Source organism: Podarcis tiliguerta (genome assembly GCF_965153285.1).
Source record: "Podarcis tiliguerta genome assembly, chromosome: 3".
NCBI classification, from domain to species: domain Eukaryota; kingdom Metazoa; phylum Chordata; class Lepidosauria; order Squamata; family Lacertidae; genus Podarcis; species Podarcis tiliguerta.
The window spans coordinates 5,684,145-5,706,863 of NC_139536.1; the positions used below are offsets into that span (position 1 = coordinate 5,684,145).

General features: G+C 45.6%; 1 protein-coding gene and 1 long non-coding RNA gene across 4 annotated transcripts; both read left to right on the forward strand.

The window, feature by feature from the left end:
• Positions 1 to 361: 361 nt before the first annotated feature.
• LOC310673872 (uncharacterized protein) lies at positions 362 to 11,848 on the forward strand. Of its 3 annotated transcripts, none has more exons than XM_083432642.1 (3): positions 362 to 691; positions 8,611 to 8,784; positions 10,020 to 11,848. In XM_083432642.1, the coding sequence occupies exons 2-3, from the start codon at positions 8,685 to 8,687 to the stop codon at positions 11,693 to 11,695; spliced, it is 1,776 nt and encodes a 591-aa protein (XP_083288768.1). In that variant the 5' UTR covers positions 362 to 691; positions 8,611 to 8,684; the 3' UTR covers positions 11,696 to 11,848. The 3 variants fall into 3 exon arrangements, with proteins under 3 accessions (XP_083288768.1, XP_083288767.1, XP_083288769.1); XM_083432641.1 differs by lacking the exon at positions 362 to 691 and adding an exon at positions 1,770 to 1,946; XM_083432643.1 differs by lacking the exon at positions 362 to 691 and adding an exon at positions 1,770 to 1,946 and having other exon boundaries at positions 8,647 to 8,784.
• An 8,370-nt stretch (positions 11,849 to 20,218) lies between these two features.
• LOC310674032 lies at positions 20,219 to 22,286 on the forward strand. The gene is made up of 2 exons (XR_014509336.1): positions 20,219 to 20,768; positions 20,942 to 22,286. It is a non-coding gene; the product is annotated as an uncharacterized lncRNA (long non-coding RNA).
• The last annotated feature ends 433 nt before the right edge of the window (positions 22,287 to 22,719 follow it).

Genomic DNA, 22,719 nt, shown 5'->3' on the forward strand with positions numbered 1-22,719 from the left:
GCAACCCGCGCCCCCCCTCCTGGGCTTCCACACCTGCCCCCCCCCCCCGGGTCGCCTGTGCGTTTCATTCCTCGCTTGGGACACTTCCTCCTCCGTCTCTTTTCCTGGAATGAAAAACGGCTGCAGAAGCAGAAAAATCCACTTGAGGGCGGGGATTATTTTCGGGAGGGGAGGGGTCTCCCGGCTGGGAAGACCCCCTCCATCATCCCCCCCCCCGCTGAGCTGGAGGGTGTTTTTTGGAGGGGTTTCTTGAGGGAGCCATTTCTGAGCCCAAGGCACCTCCCGCCACTAGGCAGCCCTCCGCCTCTTCTCCCTCTCCCAGCCTTTCCAGGAGCCTCTACGTTGGGGGAGAGCCAAGGTAACCCCCCACCCCCCGGTTTCCCTTGCTGTTAGTCTGCTTGGATGTGGGCTCCTTGGGGCAGAGTCCTTGACCAGGAGGGAGAAAGAGGGAGGGAAGGTGGGGCAGCCCCTAGAGCGCAGGCGCAGAAGCCGGAAAACTGAAGGCAGGGAGAGGGAGGGGCGCGCTAGGCTTTGTAAGGGTTAAATGGAGCAGACCTGGATTCCTAGAGAGGACGGGAAGTGAAGGGGAGGGGGCAAGGTCCTCCAGAGCAGAAGCCCCTCCCTCCCCCTCCATTCCTGCTTTCTCCCCTCTCCTTTGCAAAAGCTTCCTTGGTGCCCCTCCTGGAATCCGGTGAGTCACCTTTCTCTTCCCCCTGAGGGTGCAATGGGGAGAAGGGGGTCCCAGGGGTGCAGGGAGGGGGCATGGGGGTCCCTGTTCAGATCATGCATGGTGGGGAGAGACCCCCAAGTCAGGGAGCAGAGGGTCCTCCCTTGTCCTCTGCCAAGCCAGGGAGGGGCCACTTCGCAGGAGGTCTGCTGCCCTGTTCTTCCTTCCTTTTGGGGGAGGGGACTTTGGGTCAAGAAAACAAACCCCCTTCAGATGGAGGGGAAAGTCACATTTGTGAACAGAGGCTGCAGCCAGACGGGGACATTTGCACATGGGGGGAGCACAGGGAGAAGAAAAGCCCTTCAGCATCTGCAGCAGCACAGCCGGACCACTTCCTCTGTCCCAGATGCAACAACACATGTCTCCCCCCCAGATCTCACTCCCAAAGACACACTCTTCCATGGTCTCCTAAGACAGATGGATGTCAACCAGCCAACATTCCCTCCCCTCCCCCTCCTGGTGCCCCTTGAAGTTGGCTTGAGGGCATTGGGAGCGTCCACCCCACCAGATGAAAAGAGAGGAGGTCTTTCCATCTGGAAAATGGGAATGCTTGCAAAGATTTGCTTGAAAATGAGTGCCATATAGATAATAAAATTATTATTTTATGGAATTGCCCCACTTACACAAAGATTAATACCCATCATTTAAATATTAAAGGGACGCGGGTGGCGCTGTGGGTTAAAGCCTCAGCGCCTAGGGCTTGCCGATCGAAAGGTCGGCGGTTCGAATCCCCGCGGCGGGGTGCGCTCCCGCTGTTCGGTCCCAGCGCCTGCCAACCTAGCAGTTTGAAAGCACTCTCGGGTGCAAGTAGATAAATAGGGACCGCTTACTAGCGGGAAGGTAAACGGCGTTTCTGTGTGCGGCTCTGGCTCGCCAGAGCAGCGATGTCACACTGGCCACGTGACCTGGAAGTGTCTTCGGACAGCGCTGGCCCCCGGCCTCTTTGAGTGAGATGGGCGCACAACCCTAGAGTCTGTCAAGACTGGCCCGTACGGGCAGGGGTACTTTTACCTTTTACCTTTAAATACACAGGAAAATTGTTACAGAAAAGAACAGAGCAATGTGTAGACGATCATCTTTATGCTCCCTTTTTCTCTTAGGGTGCTTTGAAGACGTAGCTGTTCCTTTCACAGAGGAGGACTGGGCTTTGCTGGATCCTGACCAGATTGCTCTGCAGAAGGAAGTCAAGGAGGAGAATCGTGGGATCGTGGCCTTTCTGGTAAGGCTCCCTGCTGGATCATAAGATCAGTTTTGAAATTCCATACAGATCTCTGAAGGACAAACCTCTATTTTGAGGGAGCCCAATAGCGCCACCTACAGCATCTGAGATGTTAACACACCCACAACTCTCCTGGAATGGAAAACTCTCAATAGGAGATGTATCTCCTGTTCTGTCTTGGAATATTTTTCCACCAGTCCTGCCTTTTCAAACCATGATGAGGCTGGTCTGAGCTGCCCAGGCCTTCTTCAATGTAGGCTTCTTAGGGACGTGGAGGTACATCCTGTCAATTTTCTCTTTCCCTTTCTGCATCTCTCTGTTTTTGGTTGAGCAAAGAAATGACTGAGCTTGGAGCTGGAGCGGATTCCATGACTGAGCCAAATTAAATCCATCCCTGGAAAGAGCCAGGCTTTCTGAATCTCCGGGTCCCATAAATAAGTTAGCTAATACCAGCCAAAAAAGGCAGTAACTCCCTTCCGTTCTTCCTCTGTCACAAGTATTTATTTGCATTCTTCAGTCATTTCAGGCTCAATTTCTTCCTCAGGCTAGGATGATTATTATTATTATTAATGATAACAGCAGATTGTAGGTGGTGAATTGGAAAGGAAGAAGAAAGGAGACAACAAGATAATCCACACAATGGAGAACCCATATAAATATTCAGAGTGTGGAGAGAACTTTAGTCAGAGCTCCCAGAACTAACGGGGGGAAGAATTAGTGCTTTAAATGTGGAAAGCTTCCTTCGCAGCTCCACCCACAATTCCCATGAGATACTTCATACAGGGGAATGTTTGGAAAAAGCTTCATACAGGTCAGAAACCATATCAGTGCTTGGAATGTAGAAAGAGCTTCATTCAGTTGGTGAATCTAATTTTCCATGAAATATTTCCTGCAGGGGACTGTTTAGAATGTGGAAAAAGCTTCACCTAGGAAACCAGTCTCAATTTCCATTAAATAAAACACAGCAGGGATAATCATAGAATTTTAGGAAATGGTATAAGGCATATGGTATAACTGGTTTTAGGAAACTTCATGAAGAATTAAGGGGAAAGATAGCGTTGACCTGGAGTAGTTACAAAATTTATGGTCTCTCCCTGAGTGCCATGGACCCTCCTCCAAAAAGAGCTTTTTTTGTTGGAATTATTTCTTTTTTCCCAATTTTTGGCAATTAATTGGCAATTAATGTTCTCACTGCCACTGTGGCCTAAAGAAATGCTTCCTTATTTTCTTTTGGTATATCTGCATCCAATATTCCCAATAAAAAGGCTTCTGTTTTTGGGGGCAAAATTTTGTTCAAATGTTTTTTTTTAGTTCTTCATACACCGTATCCCAGAAGCCCTTGATTTTATCACATAGCCACCACATATGCAGAAGTGTCCCCTCTACTTGGTTACACCTCCAACATAATTTTGATTTTCTTTTATACATTTTACATATCTTGGTTGGTGTTAAATACCATCTATAAAACATCTTTATCAAGTTTTCTTTTATTGCCTCACAAGGCGTAAAATTCCAACTCTCCTGCCATAATTTTTCCCATGATGTTAATTGAATAGGTTTACCTAAATCCATATCCCATTTGATCATTACCACCTTTACCTGTTCATTCACATCCTCCCACTCCAATAAGGTTCAATACATTTTAGAAACTACTTTTGTTTTGTTTTGTTTGTAATCATTCTTTATCCAATACTGAAATTGCAAAACCCTTTTTCTTGTCAGCTTTGAAGGCCTCATTTATTTGGTGATACTGGACCCACCCTGTTAGGTGGTGTTTATTTCCACCCTCAGTTTGGTCAGACTCATGCTGGTAGCTTCGAGAACACTGTCCCACCATCTCGTCCTCTGTCGCCCCTTCTCCTTGTGCCCTCCATCTTTCCCAACATCAGGGTCTTTTCCAGGGAGTCTTCTCTTCTCCTGAGGTGGCCAAAGTATTGGAGCCTCAGCTTCAGGAGCTGTCCTTCCAGTGAGCACTCAGGGCTGATTTCCTTAAGAATGGATGCGTTTGATCTTCTTGCAGTCCATGGGACTCTCAAGTGTCTCCTCCAGCACCAGAATTCAAAAGCATCAATTCTTCAGCGATCAGCCTTCTTTATGGTCCAGCTCTCACTTCCATACATCACTACTGGGAAAACCATAGCTTTAACTATATGGACCTTTGTTGGCAAGGTGATGTCTCTGCTTTTTAAGATGCTGTCTAGGTTTGTCATTGCTTTTCTCCCAAGAAGCAGGCGTCTTTTAATTTCGTGACTGCTGTCACCATCTGCAGTGATCAGGGAGCCCAAGAAAGTAAATTGTCTCACTGCCTCCATTTCTTCCCCTTCTATTTGCCAGGAGGTGATGGGCCCAGTGGCCATGATCTTCGTTTTTTTGATGTTGAGCTTCAGACCATATTTTCACCATCTTTCACCCTCATTAAAAGGTTCTTTAATTCCTCCTCACTTTCTGCCATCAAGGTTGTGATATTTCTTCTGGCAATCTTAATTCCCGCTTGGGATTCATCCAGCCCAGCCTTTCGCATGATGAATTCTGCATATAAGTTAAATAAACAGGGAGACAATATACAGCCGTGTCGTACTCCTTTCCCAATTTTGAACCAATCAATTGTTCCATATCCAGTTCTAACTGTAGCTTCTTGTCCCACATAGAGATTTCTCAGGAGACAGATGAGGTGATCAGGCACTCCCATCTCTTTAAGAACTTGCCATAGTTTGCTGTGGTCGACACAATCAAATGCTTTTGCGAAGTCAATGAAGCAGAAGTAGATGTTTTTCTGGAACTCCCTAGCTTTCTCCATAATCCAGCGCATGTTTGCAATTTGGTCTCTGGTTCCTCTGCCCGTTCAAAATCTGGCTTGCACTTCTGGAAGTTTTCAGTCCACATACTGCTCAAGCCTGCCTTGTTGAATTTTAAGCATAACCTTGCTAGCGTGCGAAATGAGCGCAATTGTGTGGTAGTTGGAGCATTCTTTGGCATTGCCCTTTGGGATTGGGATGTAGACTGATTTTCTCCAATCCTCTGGCTACTGCTGAGTTTTCCAAACTTGCTGGCATATTGAGTGTAGCACCTTAACAGCATCATCTTTTAAAAGTTTAAATAGTTCAGCTGGAATACCATCACTTCCACTGGCCTTGTTATTTGCAGTGCTTTCTAAGGCCCATTTGACTTCACTCTCCAGGATGTCTGGCTCAAGGTCAGCAACCACAATACCTGGGGTGTACGAGACATCCGTATCTTTCTGGTATAATTCCTCTGTGTATTTTTGCCACCTCTTCTTGATGTCTTCTGCTTCTGTTAGGTCCTTTCCACTTTTGTCCTTTATTATGGCAATCTTTGTACGATCTTTCATATCTCCAATTTTCTTGAACAGATCTCTGGTTTTTCCCATTCAATTGTTTTCCTCTATTTCTTTTCATTGCTTGTTTAAGAAGGCCCTCTTGTCTCTCCCTTGCTATTCTTTGGAAATCAATATTCAATTTCTTGTAGGTCTGCCTTGGATTCATATCAAGATCATTCTATCATTTTTGAGATTGCATCCCAGTACAGCTTTCGCCACTCTTTTCTTGACTATGAGGGCCATTCCATTTCTTTTGCGGGTTTCTTGCCCACAGTAGTAGATATGATGGTCATCTGAAGAAGAAGAAGAAGAAGAATTTGGATTTGATATCCCGCCTTTCAATCCCTTTAAGGAGTCTCAAAGCGGCTAACATTCTCCTTTCCCTTCCTCCCCCACAACAAACACTCTGTGAGGTGAGTGGGGCTGAGAGACTGTGACTGGCCCAAGGTCACCCAGCAGCTGCATGTGGAGGAGCGGAGACGCGAACCCGGTTACCCAGATTACGTGACTACCGCTCTTAACCACTACACCACACTGGCTCTCAAATGATTTTGCCCATCCCTGTCCAATTTAGTTCACTGATGCCCAGGATGCCAATATTTATTCTTGCCACCTCATTTTTGACCACATCCAGCTTACCTTTCAGCTTTGGCCCAGCTGCTTCATCAGCTCTGAATCTACTTGGTTGTAATCCTTGACGCCTCCCTTTCCAGGGAGGCTCAAGTTACAGCAACAGCCAAGGCGACATTTTTCCAACTTCGCTGCATCAAGCAGTTGGTCCCTTACCTTTCCCGCCCTGCCCTGGCCACAGTGATCCATGCGATGGTCGCCTCCAGGCTTGACTACTGTAATTAGCTCTATGTGGGGCTGCCTTTGAAGCTGTCCCAGAAACTCCAGCGGGTGCGGAATGCTGCAGTGAGGCTCCTCACGGGGTCTCTGCCATGGGAGCATATTCACCCAGTGCTTTTCAAGCTGCACTGGCTCCCGGTGGAGTACAGGGTCAGATTTAAGGTGCTGCTTTTGACCTTTAAAGCCCTTCACGGCCTAGGACCCTCATACCTATGGGACCGCCTCTCCCGGCATGCCCCACGGAGAGCCTCAGGGTCCATAAATAGCAACACCCTAGTGGTCCCGGGCCCTAAGGAACTTAGATTAGCTTCAACCAGAGCCAAGGCCTTTTCAACTCTGGCTCCGGCTTGGTAGCACGCTCTGCCTCATGAGACCAGGGCCCTGCAGAATTTCTGATTTCTTTCCGCTGGGCCTGTAAGACGGAGTTGATCTGCCTGGCCTTTGGCTTAGAGCCAATTTGATTCCCTCCCTCCCTCTCTTTCTTTTTTCTTTTTTCTTTTCCTTCTCCTCCTGCGATGAGGCTACATTTTAATATTTTAATGTTTCAATATTTTAATGTTGTTTTTAAGTTGTAATCATTCAACTTGTTTTTTATTATTGCTTGTAAGCTACCCGGCCTTGGCTGGGGAGGGCGGGGTATAAATAAAAATTATTATTATTATTATTATTACTTGTACTTGTCCTCCGCTCTTCTTCAGTAGCATGTTGGAAGCCTTCCGACCTGAGGGGCTCATCTTCCAGAGCCATAACTTTTATATGCCTGTTGTCTTTGTCCATGGAGTTTTCTTGGCAGGGATACTGGAGTGGCTTGCCGGTTCCTGCTCCAGGTGGATCACGTTTAGTCAAAAGTCTCCACTATGACCTGTCCGTCTTGGGTGGCCCTGCATGGCACAGCTCATAGCGTCTCTGAGTTATTCAAGCCCCTTCGTCACAACAAGGCAGTGAAAGTGGCCCAATTCAATTCCATATTTTTCTTTCCCCCAGTTATTGCTTCTTGAGGTGAAATCCACCAGGGGGTTTTGAGTTGAAACACCACTTTATGTTTTTCCCATACTCTATATATCAATTTTCTTATTATATGAATGAAATTTGATTTCTTTCCATGTTTTAATATAATTGTCTTTAAATAGGTTGGTGTTTTTATTTGTCAGCCAGATTCCCAAATACTTGGTTTTATTTACTATTTCCAATCCTGATATTTTCTTTAGTCCTTCTTTTTCCTGTGTTGACATATTTTTTGCTAGCATACTAGTCTTATTTTTATTTAATTTAAATCCTGCTACTTCCAAATTCAAGGATTTCCTTATTATTTTTGGTATGCTTTCCTCCAGATTTTCAGTAGTTAGCATTAAATTGTCTGCAAAGGCCTTCATCTTGTGCGACTTCTTCCCCATTGTTAGACCTTTTATGCCTTGGTCACTCCTTGTTGTCATTGCTAAGAATTCTAGTACCGTAATAAAAAGTAGAGGCGAAAGGGGGCAGCTTTGCCTGGTCCGCTTACTTATTTTAAATTCTCTTATTTCACTATTTAGTATCAATTTGGCTCTCTGATTTCAATATATTGCCTCAACACCACTAATAGTATTTTCTCCGAGTCCTGTTTTTTCTGTAGTTTTTTTCATGGAGCTCCAAGAGATGTTGTCGAAGACCTTTTCCATGTCTATCAGCATCAAAATGGCTTTTTTATCTGATCTTGCTTCTAAATATTCTAAAATATCAAGTATGTTTCTTATTTTATTGTGCATGTGTCTGCCTGGTAAGAAGCCAGCCTGATCTCTGTGTATTATTTCATTCAATACTTTTTTTTTTAATCTGTTGGCTAGGATGTTGGCAAATATTTTATAATCATTATTGAACAATGATATAGGTCTATAATTTTTGATTAGTGTTGAATCTGCTCTTTGTTTGGGTATCAGTGTGATAAATGCTTCTTCCCATGATTTTGGTATTCTTCCTTCTTTTAAAATTCCGTTCGGTACTGTTTCATTGGTTCTGATAGTATATCTTCTAACTTCTTATAAAATGCCGCCGATAATCCATCCGTACCTGGGGACTTTCCTATCTTTGCTTTTGAGATTGAATGCTGCACCTCCATCATCGCTGTTGGTACATTTAGTTATTCTATTTTCCAATCTGCTATTTTCGGGAGTCTATTTTGTGCTATGTATCATTCCATTTCCTCTTGGTCGTCTTCTGCATGGTAAAATTTCCTATAGTAATTTAATTTTTCTTTACATATTTCTTTAGGATCTTCAATTATTTTTCATTTCTCTATTACTCTCTCCCCCCCCCCTTTTTTTCCAATTGCCATGCAAGTAGCCTACCTGATTTATTGGAACCACGGGAGAGGTATAGAAATGGGGCTTTTGTTCGGAAGGGGCCGCCCCATTTGTGCTTCTCCAGGGGCAGGAGAATATCTAGGGCAGGAGAATCCCTGCAGGGCCTCTGAGGCTCCCTTTCCTTCTTCCTCTCTCCCAGGACCCTGCGGCTTCTTTTGGCGCCTTGACTCCTCAGGAAGGATAAAAGGGACGGATCCTGCAAACCTAGTGAGGATGGAAGAGGAAAGATGGACGGTTGACCCGGTCAGGTTGTCTCCTGCATCCCTCCTCTCAAGCACTGAGCGTTCCCTCCCAGGGACCTCCGAGAGATCTGGTGAGTTCCAGGAGAGTGGAGATGGGGACCTGGATGGATGGAGCCAGAGAGGTATAGGGGCTTGCTCAGCTAGGGGGTGGGGGGAGGCAGGCAGGCAGATGGAGATGGAGAAGGGGAGCACCTTTTGGGGCTCCCCCACCTGCCTGCCTGCTCCTTTGTCATCTGCAGGCAATTTGAGCTAGGAATAGGTCACAGCTCCCCGCCACCGCAGCTCAAAAGGTCTAAAACCAGTTCTGTGATCTGAATGCCCTGCCAATGTCAGACAACTCACTGATCCCGCTTTGCACTTTGAATGCAGATGGGGCCTCTGTGTGTTGTCTTTTTCCTTTTGGAATAACTTTTTATTTGCTTTTAAAAACAAGGAACATAGGACTAATAAATGATACAAATATGTAGACTAAGTCTTCGCATGCCATTTGCATATCAAAAATAGCAGAATAATTTTGCAGGATTATCTTTAACATATGGTTCATCATTAGTGGTCGGTGTATTAGTTCTGGGTTCATGAATTGGTTTGAACTGAGTTATAGTCACTTTTCCTCTTCTGTTGCTAATGAAACAATACAGAGTTGGTCTCCTCATGGACTTGGGAGGGGGGTTCAAAGAGAAGAAAGCGATTTACGTATAAATTTAAATTTAGACCAACCAGATTGAGGCAACAGCTGTCGGGGAGTGTTCAGGTGAAGATGTTGCTGTTTCACAGACAAGGTGTGGACGTTACATACATACCAGTATGTGATGAACTTCAACTCTTTGGCTGGAGACCAACAGCATCTGGGATTCTAACATCCCCCACCGTGAACCCAGAATGGAGGGATATCAACTGTTTCCTCTGTGAATGTTCTTCGTCTAGTCATGCCTTTTAAAACAGTGACCAGGATTCTCTGAACCACCCAGGCCTTCTTAAATGCCGGCTTCAGAGTTTTTAGGGAAGTTGATGTAAATTCTGTCAGGCTTGTTGTTTTTGTTTCTGTTTGCAATTGATTGACCAAAGAGATGACTGACCTTGGAGATGGAGTGGATTCCAGGATTGAGCCAGAACAAGATCCATTCCAGATAAAAGCCAAGCAATATGTCAGTAAATACCACTCAACAAAGGCAGTGAAAACTATAGAAAGGCCCCACATCTAACTATTTTTAGTTCTTCCTCTATCACAAGCATTCATTAACTTTGTTCAATGATCTGGAGCTCCATTTCTTGTTGAGGCTCTAATTCGCTTCTCTCTTCATTACAGATGGTGATGAACTGGAAGGGAAGAACAAGGGGGAGCACAACAGAATCCACATAGTGGAGAAGTCATATAAATATTCAGAGTGTGGAGAGAACATCCGTCTGAGCTCCCAGTCCACCTCCCGTCAAAGAAAGAGCTTCGTTCAGAGGGATAGCCTTACTTCACACGAAAGAGCACAGAGTAGGGAGAAACCCTATCAGTGCTTGGAATGTGGGAAGAGCTTTAATCAAAGGGCACATCTCACTTCCCATCAAAGAATTCATACCGGGGAGAAACCCTATCAGTGCTTGGAATGTGGGAAGAGCTTTATTCAAAGTGCACATCTCACTTCCCATCAAAGAATTCATACCGGGGAGAAACCCTATCAGTGCTTGGAATGTGGGAAGAGCTTCAGGCACAGTACTACTCTCAATTTGCATCAAAGAACTCATACAGGAGAAAAACCCTATCAGTGCGTCGAATGCGGGAAGAGCTTCAGGGAGGAGGATAGGCTCACTTTGCATCAAATAACTCATACAGGAGAAAAACCCTACCAGTGCGTCGAATGCGGGAAGAGCTTCAGGGCGTGGGCCAAGCTCACTTTGCATCAAAGAACTCATACAGGGGAGAAACCCTATCAGTGCTTCGAATGTGGGAAAAGCTTTAATCAAGGCGTACATCTCACTTCCCATCAAAGAATTCATACCGGGGAGAAACCCTATCAGTGCTTGGAATGTGGAAAGAGCTTCACTGATGGCTCCCATCTCACTCGCCACCGCAGAATTCATACAGGGGAGAAACCCTATCAGTGCTTGGAATGTGGACAGAACTTCAGTCAAAGGGCCAAGCTCACTTTGCATCACAGAATTCATACTGGGGAGAAACCCTATCAGTGCTTGGAATGTGGAAAGAGCTTTAGTCAAAGTGCACATCTCACTTGCCATCGAAGAATTCATACAGGGGAGAAACCCTATCAGTGCCTGGAATGTGGGAAGAGCTTTATTCGCAGGGACAGTCTCACTTCCCATCAAAGAACTCATACAGGAGAAAAACCCTATCAGTGCTTCGAATGCGGGAAGAGCTTTGGGGAGGGGGCCAAACTCACTTTCCATCAAAGAACTCATACAGAGGAGAAACCCTATCAGTGCTTCGAATGCGGGAAGAGCTTCAGGCGGAAGGACACTCTCATTTCCCATCAAAGTGTTCATAGAGGGCAGAAACCGTATCACTGCTTGGAATGTGGAAAGAGCTTCAGTCAGAAGGTGCATCTCACTTTCCATCAAAGAATTCATAAAGGGGAGAAACCCTATCACTGCTTGGAATGTGGAAAGAGCTTCAGTCAGAAGGTGAATCTCACTTCCCATCAAAGAATTCATACAGGAGAGAAACCCTATCGGTGCTTGCAGTGTGGGAAGAGCTTCAGTCAGAGGCACAGTCTCACTTCCCATCAAAGAATACATGCAGGAGAGAAACCCTATCAGTGCTTCGAATGTGGAAAGAACTTCCGGGAGCGGTCGAAGCTCACTTTGCATCAAAAAACTCATACAGGGAAGAAACCCTATCACTGCTTGGAATGTGGAAAGAGCTTCACTAATAGCTCCCATCTCAGAATTCATCGCAGAATTCATACAGTGGGGAAACCAAAAAAGAGAAATAAAAGAAAAAATATTAAACAGTCCTTACAAAATACAATTGTATAGAAAAGAGAAAGGGGGGGGTATAAACTAAAAATACTGTTTATGACATTTGTATCATATATATCATATCATTTGTCAACACATAGAAAGGCAGGCTCCCCCACTTCTCCCCTGTGTGACCCCCTTTTCTCCACGTATCCCACCCAGAGAGATCCTTCCTTCTAAATACTAAAAAATAGATGATGATTGATGATGATGATCATTTATTGATACCCTTCCCATCTGGCTGGGTTTCCCCAGTCACTGGGCAGCTTCCAACAAAATATTAAAATACAGTAATCCATCAAATATTAAAAGCTTCCCTAAACAAGGCTGCCTTCAGATCTCTTCTTAAAGTCTGGTAGTTGTTTTTTCCTTTGACATCTACTGGGAGGGTGTTCCACAGGGCAGGCACCGAAAAGGAAACTCCCATCTCCATCTGGAAATCATCTGTAGCAACAATTATTCATAATTTGCAATCCAGAATAAACCCAGCTGTATTTCGTATACAGTGGTGTGGTGTTTAAGAGCGATAGATTCGTAATCTGGAGAACCGGGTTCGCGTCTCCGCTCCTCCACATGCAGCTGCTGGGTGACCTATCCAGAATAAACCCAGCTGTATTTTGTATACAGTGGTGTAGTACTTAAGAGCGATAGACTCGTAATCTGGAGAACTGGGTTCGCGTCTCCACTCCTCCACATGCAGCTGCTGGGTGACCCTGGGCTAGTCACACTTCTCTGAAGTCTCTCAGCCCCACTCACCTCACAGAGTGTTTGTTGTGGGGGAGGAAGGGAAAGGAGAATGTTGGCCGCTTTGAGACTCCTGAAGGGGAGTGAAAGGCGGGATATCAAATCCAAACTCTTCTTATCCTCTTCACCAAGATGACACTTTCCCTTCATCCCCCCCCCCCAGCCCAGCTTTCAAATCTTAATCAACTCAGACAGTGCAATATGACTCTTATAAGGATCGTCTAATAACCCAAATTAGTATTTCTCCAGTTTCTAGGTCCAGTTTCTATAAAGCCTTTTAAAAACTGTTCCAACAAATCTCAGCCAAGTCACAATGGAAAATTATGGTCTCTTATAATGTTCATCCAATCCTGCTTCCTCCTCTTCTTTTCCTAATCTTTGGACATTTTAATCCACTGGGGATGGGGAAGAAGGCATCTTAATTCCTTTTCCTCAAACGAGATCATAGCTTGCCTTGTTCACCATTTCAGGAGTTGCTTTGCATCCTCTTTTGTTGGCTGTACATTTTTCTCTGCCGCTCATTCCCACACCAGCTCAGCCCAAATTCGTCTTTCCCTGGGGCTCTTTCTGTCCCCTCCTGCTCTTCCCTCGCCTGCTCAACACAACCTTCTGCCTCTCCCAGCGACTCCTTTCCAACGACTCCCAGCTTATGACCCACACATTCCCCTCCGTCTCTTTTTCTGCGTCTTCAGTCCCAAGGTGCTCCATGTCTGCATGGAGAGCAGAGCTGCAGAAGCTTCTTTGGAGTGGATGCATCTGGTTCTCCTTAAATCACGCAGAGGCAAAGTTCATTGGCAAAAGAAGAACTTTCGACTAAAGGTTTCTCAGCTTGGGAATGTCTGCATGTGATCCCATCTCTACAGCTCACAAAAACACCAGAGAGAAAGTGGGCTGGAGCCTGAAAGGCGAAAGCATTGGCCTCAGGAACGCAGGCCTCAGGAACGCTTTCCCCCATGGAGACCTGGGACCCTTTCTCCTTCTGAAGGGACCTCCGAGGTGGAAGCCAGGGTGGATCAGTCCCTGGACCTTGGAGGCGATTCCAAGTGCTACGTTCCACACACTTCCCCTCAATAATGAGTGGCTGAATATTCAATTTACAAGTCCACAATAATCTATCTTGTTTTCTTTAAGCTAAGGAGTAAGTTGTTTTTCCTGCACCACTCTCCCAACTGCTCAAAAATCCTATAGGCCGCCTCCCCCTCTCCAGCCGTGATTAAACCAACCACCCTTGTATCATGTTGTTTAGTCGTTTAGTCGTGTCCGCCTCTTTGTGACCCCCTGGACCAGAGCATGCCAGGTCCTTCTGTCTTCCACTGCCTCCTGCAGTTTGGTCAAACTCATGCTGGTAGCTTTGAGAACACTATCCAACAATCTCCTCTGTCGTCCCCTTCTCCTTGTGCCCTCAATCTTTCCCAACATCAGGGTTTTTTCCAGGGAGTCCTCTCTTCTCATGAGGTGGCCAAAGTCTTGGAGCCTCAGCTTCAGGATCTGTCCTTCCAGTGAGCACTCAGGGCTGATTTCCTTCAGAATGGAGAGGTTTGATCTTCTTGCAGTCCATGGGACTCTCAAGTGTCTCCTCCAGCACCAGAATTCAAAAGCATCAATTCTTCGGCTATCAGCCTTCTTTATGGTCCAGCTCTCACTTCCATACATCACTACTGGGAACTATACAGACCTTTGTTGGCACGGTGATGTCTCTGCTTTTTAAGATGCTGTCTAGGTTTGTCATTGCTTTTCTCCCAAGAAACAGGCGTCTTTTAATTTTGTGGCTGCCGTCACCATCTGCAGTGATCATGGAGCCCAAGAAAGTCAAATCTCTCACTGCCTCCATTTCTTCCCTTTCTGTTTGCCAGGTGATGGGACCAGTGGCCATGTATCATATGCAAACTTAATGATCTTATTACTGGAGTTGGGGGGGGCACAGTCAGCTGTATAGAGCGTATATAAAAGTGGTCTCAACATGCACTCCTGTGGCACCCCCATATTCATGATGAGAGCCGCAGAGACACGGGAACCCATCTTGACCCGTTGGGAATGGTTTGATAGAAAATTTAATATCCACCTGCACAAACACGGTGGAAGTCCCAGGTCTAATAGTTTGGGCACCAATCTATGGGGAAGAATAGTATTAAATGCAGAACTGAAGTCTACAAATAACAATCTCACGTAGTTCCCTTTCTTCTCCAAATGAGTCAGGACAGGATATAAAGCCATTGCCACAGCATCCTCTGTGGATCTCTTTGCCTTGTACGCAAACTGGTAAGGGTCAAGTCCTACTGGCAGACAAGATATGATATGGTTCCTTACCCACTTTTGCTTTCCTGATACCCCTCTTCAAGTTCGCTCTTTCTATACCATATGGTACCTGGTCCCCAGTTCTAAAAGCAGAGTTTCTGGCCTTCAAGAATCTCCTAACCTCTCCTGTCATCCAGGGCTTCCTATTCGGATACAACTTAACATACCTTTCCCTGGTGCGTTTCCTGTGCCGAATCTAATATATATATATATATATATATATATATATATATATATATATTAATATTTATTAAAAGTTTAACAATTACAAAGAAAAAAGGGGGAAAAACAATAAAAAGTTTAACACATAATACATCAAACAGAAAAACAAAAACAAAAAAATACATCTAAACAACAGAAAAAACAAAAACATTTAAAAACATATCCAATATTTCCATATCTTTACCTTTCATTTACTTGTTTCCTCGACCTCCTCACACCTCCCTTTTTTGTATTCTAGTTCAGTTACCGTATTTTTCGTCCCATAGGACGCTCCGTCCCATAGGACGCACCTAGTTTTTTGGGGGGGAAATAAAGGAAAAATTTTTTTCCTTTATTTCCCCCCCAAAAAGCAGGTCGGGGAAACCTAACCAGGTCAAGGAACAGCGGGATGGCGGCGATGCGCCTTCCTGCTGTCCCCCCAGCTTGTGGGGCTGGCAGATGTCTGCCTGGCGCGAGGGGCGCTCTGCTTCAGTGCACCCCTCGCGCCAGGCTGCAGGCTGCTATCCGCAGCGTGGGGAGCGCTGCTGGGACCTCCTGCAGCGTTCCCCATGCTGCGGATGTCTGCCTGGCGAGAGGGGCGCTCTGCTTCAGGGCGCCCCCCGCGCCAGGCTGCAGGCTGCTATCCGCAGCGTGGGGAGCGCTGCTGGGACCTCCTGCAGCGTTCCCCATGCTGCGGATGTCTGCCTGGCGAGAGGGGCGCTCTGCTTCAGGGCGCCCCTCGCGCCAGGCGGCAGGCTGCTATCCGCAGCGTGGGGAGCGCTGCTGGGACCTCCTGCAGCGTTCCCCATGCTGCGGATGTCTGCCTGGCGAGAGGGGCGCTCTGCTTCAGGGCGCCCCTCGCGCCAGGCTGCAGGCTGCTATCCGCAGCGTGGGGAGCGCTGCTGGGACCTCCTGCAGCGTTCCCCATGCTGCGGATGTATGCCCGGCGCGTGGGGCGCTCTGCTTCAGGGCGCCCCTCGCGCCAGGCGGCAGGCTGCTATCCGCAGCGTGGGGAGCGCTGCTGGGACCTCCTGCAGCGTTCCCCATGCTGCGGATGTATGCCCGGTGCGTGGGGCGCTCTGCTTCAGGGCGCCCCTCGCGCCAGGCGGCAGGCTGCTATCCGCAGCGTGGGGAGCGCTGCTGGGACCTCCTGCAGCGTTCCCCATGCTGCGTATGTCTGCCTGGCGCGAGGGGCGCTCTGCTTCAGGGCGCCCCTCGCGCCAGGCTCCTATCCGCAGCGTGGGGAGCGCTGCTGGGACCTCCTGCAGCGTTCCCCATGCTGCGGATGTCTGCCTAGCGCGAGGGGCGCTCTGCTTCAGGGCGCCCCTCGCGCCAGGCGGCAGGCTGCTATCCGCAGCGTGGGGAGCGCTGCTGGGACCTCCTGGAGGGCTCCCGACGCTGCGGATGTCTTCCTGAAGCCTGGAGAGCGAGTGGGGTCAGTGCGCACCGACCCCTCTCGCTCTCCAAGCTTCAGCGAAAGCCTGCATTCGCCCTATAGGACGCACCCAGATTTCCCCTTCATTTTTGGAGGGGGAAAAGTGCGTCTTATAGGGCGAAAAATACGGTAGCTATTTCAGCAAATCCTTTCCCTCTTTCTCAGTTTTTTGTTTTATAATCTTAACACAATCTAACTTTAAATTTTCCACTTTGGCCCATTAACAATCAGTTTCTACTTAATTCTTTATAACATTTCTGCTAAAACCATATAACTTCATTCCAGCATTCTTCTAACATTCATTAATTTTGCAGTATTTCTGTAAATATACTTTAAATTTTTTCCAATCTTCTTCCACCGACTCTTCTCCCTGGTCTCGGCTTCTGCCAGTCATTTCCGCCATTTCCATTTAATCCATCAGCTTCATCTGCCATTCTTCCCGGGTGGGTAGATCTTGTGTCTTCCAATACTTTGTGATAAGTATTCTTGCTGCTGTTGTGGCGTACATAAAAAGAGTTCTATCCTTCCTTGGCACCAATTTGCCGACCATGCCCAGGAGAAAGGCCTCTGGTTTCAGGAAGGTATATTTAAATACCTTTTTCATTTCATTATATATCATCTCCCAGAAAGTCTTAATCCTTGGGCACGTCCACCAAAGGTGAAAGAAAGTACCTTCAGTCTCATTACATTTCCAACATTTATTATCAGGCAAATGATAGATTTTTGCAAGCTTGACTGGTGTTATGTACCACCTGTAAATCATTTTCATTAAATTCTCCTTTAAGGCATTACATGCCGTAAACTTCATACCTGTGGTCCATAACTGTTCCCAGTCAGCCATCATAATGTTGTGGCCAACATCTTGTGCCCATTTAATCATAGCAGATTTCACCGTTTCATCTTGAGTATTCCATTTCAGCAGCAAGTTATACATTCTTGACAAGTTCTTAACTTTGGGTTCTAACAATTCTGTTTCTAATTTTGATTTTTCCACCTGGAAGCCTAATTTTTTGTCCAGATTATATGCCTCCATTATTTGATAATAATGGAGCCAATCTCGCACTCTGTTTTTCAATTTTTTCAAAGCTCTGCAATTTTTACCTGTCTCCCTCTTGTTCCAGAATTTCCCAATACTTTGGCCATTTGGCCTCCATATTGAGTTTTTTCAATGCCTTCACTTCCATTGGTGACAACCATCTTGGGGTTTTATTTTCTAACAAATCCTTATATCTTATCCAAACATTAAACAATGCTTTTCTGACAATATGGTTTTTAAAGGCTCTGTGTACTTTAACCTTGTCATACCACAGATATGCATGCCAACCAAATACGTTGTTAAAACCTTCCAAATCCAATACATCAGTGTTTTCAAGAAGCATCCATTCTCTCAGCCAACAAAATGCGGCTGATTCATAATAAAGTTTAAGGTCTGGCAGGGCAAATCCACCTCTTTCTTTAGCATCTGTTAATATCTTAAATTTTATTCGAGGCTTCTTGCCCTGCCAGACAAATCTAGAGATATCTCTCTGGCCAATTCTTGAAACAGTCCATTTTGTCCACAATTTGCAATGTTTGAAACAAAAACAGCAACCTTGGCAATACATTCATTTTTATCACAGCAATTCGGCCTAACAGTGATAGCTTTAGGTTTGACCATATTTCTAAATCCTTTTTCACTTCAGTCCAGCTTTTTTCATAGTTATCCTTAAATAAGTTCGCATTTTTAGCAGTCATGTTAACCCCCAAATATTTCACTTTCTTAACCAATATTAATCCTGTCTCCTTCTGAAACTTTTCTCCATCACAGTTAAGTTTTTCTCTAAAACCTTAGTTTTCATCTTGTTCAACTTAAAACCTGCAACCTGACCAAAATCATGAATCAATTCCAATACTCTTTTAGTACTAGATTCTGGCTCCTGTAGAGTCAATACCAAATCATCAGCAAATGCTTTCAATTTGTACTGTTTAGCTCCCACTTGTATACCTTTAACCAATTGGTCCCTTCTAATCATGTTTAACAAGACCTCCAGGACCGATATAAAAAGCAATGGAGAGATTGGACACCCTTGTTGTGTTCCTTTCTCTATCTTAAATTCTTCCGTCACTACATTATTCACGAGTAATTTAGCCTTCTGTTCTGAATAAATTGCACCTATACCATTTCCAAAACCTTGACCAACCCCCATCCCCTGTAAATTCTTCTTCATAAAACTCCAAGAAATGTTGTCAAAAGGCTTTCTCCGCGTCCACAAATATCAAAACTGCTTTAGTATTAATCTTCACTTGTAATTTTTTTATGATATTAATTATGTTCCTCGTATTGTCAGACAAGTGTCTGCCTGGGAGAAAGCCCGCTTGATCTTTATGAATTTCTTCTGCTAATACCTTTTTTTTATCTTTTAGCCAGTATATCTGCAAAAATTTTGTAATCCACGTTAAGCAGTGATATGGGGTGGTAGTTCTTAAGTTGTGTCTTTTCAGTCTCTGTTTTCGGTATAAGTGTAATATAAGATTCCTTCTACGACTCTGGTGCCCTTTCCCCCTCCAATATTTCATTACAGACTTCCTTTAAAGGTTGTATTAACCATTCTTTCAGAGATCTGTAATATCTTGAAGTCAATCCATCCGGTCCTGGAGATTTACCCAGTTGCATCCTGTGCCGAATCTAATATAATCAAGGACCGTTGATGTAGAAGTTTCTAGATCTTGATGGTCGAACATATTCCAATCGGTCTCCTGGAAACAGTCCTGCAACTGCTGAGAGGCTCCCTCAGGCCACAGAGTAACCATCTGTGTTTATAGCTGGCCTTGTTTCCTGAGGGGTGTGTACACTGGTGTCAGAAGCAGGGACACATGATCTGAACCACCGAGGTGTGCCTCATATTCCCGGCTGATGTTCGTATACACCTTGTCAAGAGTATTTTCTCCCCTTATTGCACACTCAATGTGCTGATGGGATTTTGGGAGTACTGCCCTCATCTGTGTGAGTGAAGTCCCCCACGATAATCCGCGCTGCCTCAGGGTATCTGCTCAATTTAGCATTGATGTTTTCATGCATACTACTCATGGCCCTGCAGGCATTTGCAGTTGGTGCTACATAAAAAAGCTGCAGAGATAGTGCAGGATAGAAATGACCTCTTTTAGCTTCTGCCTTCTGGAAGAAGATACAGGGTTATAAAGACTAGGACTAGCCACCAGAGAAACAGTTTCTATCCAAATGTGATTTTGGTTTTAGATGCAGTGTAAGGTAGTCTCTATGAGAGTATATTGTATTTAATAATGGGGTATCAGAGTTTTTAGGGGGCTGACCAGGTTGGGATAGCAGGCTTGTTGGTTTTTGAATGTCTGATGTACATTTTTTCAATTTTGTTGTCCAGTAAGGGACAATGACAATAAAGATTATCGTATTGTATTGAGACTCATCTGGAAAGTGCCATATCATGTTCCTTTCCCCATTTGCCAGGAGTCTGAGCTCCATTTGGGGTTCCTCCTTCTGCACCCCAAGGTTCCTCCAAGGCCTTGGGGAAGGAAACTGAGGCAGCCTCTGCTTGCTCCCCAGGGCCCTTGGGGGGGGTGCTGTCTCTTCCTCTGGCCATGGCACCCCCAGGAAGCCTTGGAAGAAAGGCAGGAGACCCTCAGCAGAGAACAGACAAGTCCGGTTCTTCTCCGCAATGGCTTCCTCTTCTGAGAGCTCCCTCTCTTTCTTGTCTGGGCTGGACTGGGAGGACCCCAGTTCAGCCAGTTCCCTAAAGTCCCTCCACTGCCTCCTGAGACCTTTTCGCCCATGGCCTGCAGGTGGAGCCCTTCTGCTTGCGCTGACTCTTGGGGTGACCAAGGATGTTGTTCCGGGGGTCAAACTCCCCTGAGGGGAGCCATGGCGTCTCTGGGAGCGGCTGGGGCCTCTGGAAAAAACAAAATGGCGTTCCCGCCTATTTTTGGAAAAGGGCGGGAAACGCCTTCTCCTGGCCCTGCCGCCTCCCTGGGCTCCTAAACGGCCTGCCGGGGGGGGGGGGATCCAGCTGCCCCCAAACAATGAGGGGAAAGAGGAACAGGAAGAGAAGGAAGGAGAAATGAAGGATAAGCTGGGAGGGGGAGCAGCCATGAGGGAAACTCAGGGGGAAAACTCCCTCAGGAAACCAGCGAAGGAGAGGAGGAGGCCCAGGGGAATCTGAAAGGGGATTGGCCAGCTGTCCAATGGAGAGGCTTCTGATTGGTCCAGCCCTGCTCTGGGGTGGGAAATGGGGTCTCCTGCCTCCATGTGGTTCTGGGAGCCCAGTAGAAACTGGTTTTCTGGCATGAAATGCAGGGAAAAGGATGGCAGGGGTCCCTCTTGCTTTGAACTGGGAAGAGTACCAGAGGGAGGGGCCGCCCCCCTGAGCAACATGCGCCCCTCACCTGCCCCCCCCAGGATCGCAGGTGCGTTTCATTCCTCGCCTGGGACACTTCCTCCTCCGTCTCTTTTCCTGGGATGAAAAGCGGCTGCAGAAGCAGAAAAATCCACTTGACGGGGGGGGGGGGGTGATTTTCGGGAGAGGAGGGGTCTCCTGAGCTGGAGGGTGTTTTTTGAGGGGTGTCTCAATATTTTGTAGGTCATGTTCATCAATACTTTATATGCGTTTTCTTTTGATACATCTCATGGTTGGAGAACCAAATCGCCAGATTTGAAGCAGCACGGATTTTGAATGGAGGATGTGTTTTGCCTCGCATCTTGCTTCAGAAAGTGAGAATTTGGTAGGTTTACTTTTAAATGTGAACTGAATCGAATCTCTTCTCTCTCCCTCTCATTCCCTCTTTCCCATTTTTGCTCATTCTTCCTTCTGCGTCTCAGTCCTTATTGTACTGTTTTGGTGGGCCCTCTCATTTTCTAGGCTTCTTTTCTAAACACATTTTGTGCTTCTGCACAACCATGTATGCTGGCACCTCCTTGTCATGAGTATAAGGTACCATCCTGGCTTCATAAGCAATGACACTCAAGCCTGAAAATGAGAAACAGATGGAATGGGGATTTTTAATTTGCTTTTATTCCAAGAGACAAGCTCATACAATCACTGAAAATGTTAGAAGGACTTGTTTGGATGTGGTTGAAGAAGAAGGAGACTCTAGCTGGACATGAAACAGGATCCAGTGACTCTCATAGTGAGGGGACACCTCTGATTTTTTTAAGGGATCTTGGGTAATCAAGCAGTGATCAGTTCTTGAGTCTGCCTAAAAATCAAGCGGAAATTACAAGAGTTACTTCTGTTTCAGCAGCACTCAGAAAACTATGAAATTGAAGGGGAAAGGGGGTGGGGGTGGGAAACCTTGTAGATGAGAATAAATATCCTGTCATGGTTTTACATCTTTATTTAGGATTTAGCTCAGCTTGGCACTGAACAACAGCAACAAATGAAAACTCACTTAATGGAAAAAAGGAATATAATATAATATTATATGTCCATAATATAAGCGGGTAAAATATAACTAGCATTATAGATCTAAAAGAGAAGGGAGAGGGAAGAATTTAGGTGATTCTTCAGAACATTCATTTCCCATAATGGACTCAGGCCAGAATGTTTCACACACTTGGAACTAAGTCCTGATAAACTCAGTGAGGCTTACTTCTGAGTAGACACGCTTAGGGCTGTTCTGTCACATTCTAATGAACAAATAATGACATATCCCAATAACAAGGTCAGCTTTGAGAATGTACAAAAGAAGAAACACGCTAGAGATATTAACATGAGGGGTTTTTTTAGAATTCATCGTCAAAGGAATTAGTGATGGGTGGAATATGCAGAAACCCAGGGATGAAAATTGAATTGCACCTTCCCGCAAACAGTTCTGTTGTTATGGAAACACAGAGAATGACATCTTTCTTTTTTTATTAATGGGTATGCTAATGAGCTGAGGACTTCAATGTATATAGGAGTTTCCTTTAAAACTAAATGTTACATATATGCATTGTTTCTATTTATGGAATTGTCGTTGGTTTCACAAAAGCACTAAATAAATGGAAATACACTAGGTATAGAATTGCAGCTACAGGTTGCACTGTTACCCATGTGGGCTTGTACAGGATTACACTACAAGTCATTTCACCCTCTTATCGTATTATGGACACTGTCCCATGGAAAGCCTTCGCTATCTGCAAGCAATGAATCTTACAAGAATGCACACAAATTGACATACTGTATGAAATGTTGTAAGCCTGTAAAGAAACGTATGGTTAAGTCTGGCAAGCATCTTACAAACTGCCTTAAGTGATTCTCCCCTGCACAAAATGTGACCTGAGTTATATGTGATATAAAGTGCTTTCTGTGTTCAGCAGGTCCCTCAGCCGAAATCCAAGATGGCCAATTACTGCTCAAGTAAGTTATTAACCAGTGTG